At 40.8% G+C, this 2,281-nt stretch overlaps 1 protein-coding gene across 1 annotated transcript in view; it reads left to right on the top strand.

Moving 5' to 3' along the window:
• Window positions 1-2,281, top strand: part of lonp2 (lon peptidase 2, peroxisomal) — a 55,858-nt gene that overhangs the window by 11,596 nt on the left and 41,981 nt on the right. The window contains exon 3 of the mRNA XM_015383787.1: window positions 209-322. Coding sequence (XP_015239273.1) covers window positions 209-322 — 114 coding nt within the window. The remainder of the gene's footprint in view (window positions 1-208; window positions 323-2,281) is intronic.

Raw genomic sequence — 2,281 nt, 5'->3', positions numbered from 1 at the left:
GTTGTTCAGCATGGGGGTGAGTAGAAAATGAAGGCTAATCATGTTTTGGGTGTACTATTCCTTTAAGCTCTGGTTAACATGCTTTTTGAACGCATCTTGGTATAACTCTGTCTGTGAAAGGTAAGTTTTGAATTTTGGGAATTAAAAATATAAACATGTCTTCAGTCTGTGACCCAGTCATCTTATTTTTGTAATAAAAAAATTGCAGGTGTTGCAGCTGGATAAACTGGAGCAGTACACAACGCCGACAGCAGGGGGCATCACGGCAGAAGATGGAGAGTTGAGGGAGCTTTCTCAGAAGTTCTACCAGGCTGCGGTTCAGGTGTGTTCATCAAGTAACCAGATAATTCCTTAGATTTGAAGTTATTCCGCCACTGGCCTCGAACATCTGCATCACATCTGGAGCAGAGCGAGTTCTAACAGCCATGATAGCTTTGTTTACTGCAGAGCTATAGAGATGATCCAGTCTCCATGGCTCTAGTTTACTGCTGCAGGTTCTGACATCATCAAGCTCCAGAGCTTGCAATGCTGCGTTCATGTCCACCATGGAAAATCGACCGCTTCCTCTTTGTCACCATGATGCATTTAGGAACCGGTGGATTTTACAGGTCCTTTGTGGTACCTATGGAATTGGGTTGGTACCAATAAAAGCCCTGAATTTTGTACCCATCTGCATCACAATGCTAAAAGTTCTACTTCCATATCAATACCCTGGAAAATATTCAATATTCGACACGGTTTCCAATAAAAATTACAAATAATTAAATTCATATTTAAGTATAATTTAATAAACATGAAAAACTCTCATTTTTCAATCTCAGCATGGAGCGCAATGCAGATGATGGTTCAAAACCAAATATAACATTTAAAGGTCATCTGAGGTTTTATTGTTTTAATGGGAAAAATAAACCTAAATGAACCTTAGTATGCAGACAACAATTTTCTTTACTATTGATAGCGTTACAGGTAAATATTGTACTCCGAGCCATGTTTGATTATTGACAGTTTTAAAAACTAATTCAATTGATTTACAACACGTCATCTCAAGGCACTTTACAAACGGTGTTAATATCTGTTTTTACTGTTACGAGTGGATAAAAAGGCAAGGGAGGGTAAAAGCCAGTGGAGTGGGAAACCCCGGCGTAGGGAGGCGCCTTTTGAGGGATTGGAGGTTCTAATCTCCAGCAGGCATTCGCAGCTGGATCCCACAAATCAGGATCCTTGGCTCAGACCTGATGTGGAGGTTCTGGTCTCTTTATGCTGAGCTTCTCTCTGCTGCTTCTTCTGCAGCAGCTGAATACCTGCAGTGCTGCAGGATCTCATCAGCAGTCTAGATCCACTTCATAGGTTCTTGCTGTGTTACTGTGGATGAATGAGGCCCAGAGGGTCTTCCTTGATATCTACAACCTCACAAAGTTCAGGGTGGAGTTGGTTTTGGGGGGGTGAAACAAACCAACCAAATAGAAAACAGGAGCACTGAAGTAATTTATTCTTATTATACAGTAAGCTGCTGATTTCTATCCAGGTTTGGGATCGGTACCCCCCTGCTGTCACATGCAGTCCGCTTGGATGGGAATCACTCCTGGATTTCACTTCCTCAGATGCTCTTTGAACATGGACACACATATGGAAGCATGGTTGGATTTTTCGGAGAACAAATTTTTTCTCATGGAATGAATTAAACCCAGATTAAGTTGTCATATGAACACCTGCGGGGAGCAGATGTGTAGCACCTTTAAATCAAAAGGGGCGTCCTGTCCACCTCTGTTCCCTCGGCCAGTTTGACTTTCTAGTGTTGAATGTCTGGGAAAACGTGCAGATAATGTTTTTCAGCATAGAGTGAAATGTATAATTTGTCTTTTCAACTTAGTTGTGAAAGTCTGTTAGATTCTGACAACAACCAGCTCTGATGGATTTAACTAAAAAAACATTAAACCCATTCAGGAATGTACTTTTTAAAGTCCGTGAATCCAACCTGAGCAGAAGACCTGCAGGTTTTAATGCAACGGTTTCTGTTTCTAAGCTATTGGTTGGTGTTTGAACAAAGAGGCAAGTCTGCAGATCTGCTAGGAAGGAAATGTCGTCACGTTCCTGCCTAAAGGTTGGAAGTCTGTCCGAATCCATCTCTCCAATTTTCCTTTATCTTTACAGTAATTGGATTGTGTTATAAGAGTTTCCATGGCAACCTCAGAAATGAAAGAAATGTTTAAACTTTATGTTTTAAACATGAAAACTTAAATATTAACCTACTGACCACCCATCCATCTATCTATCCATCCAT

This window comes from Cyprinodon variegatus, unplaced genomic scaffold (genome assembly GCF_000732505.1).
Source record: "Cyprinodon variegatus isolate N-32 unplaced genomic scaffold, C_variegatus-1.0 Scaffold294, whole genome shotgun sequence".
NCBI lineage: Eukaryota > Metazoa > Chordata > Actinopteri > Cyprinodontiformes > Cyprinodontidae > Cyprinodon > Cyprinodon variegatus.
The sequence above is the reverse complement of the archived record's forward strand: the minus strand, read 5'-3'. Positions and strand labels throughout refer to the sequence as shown.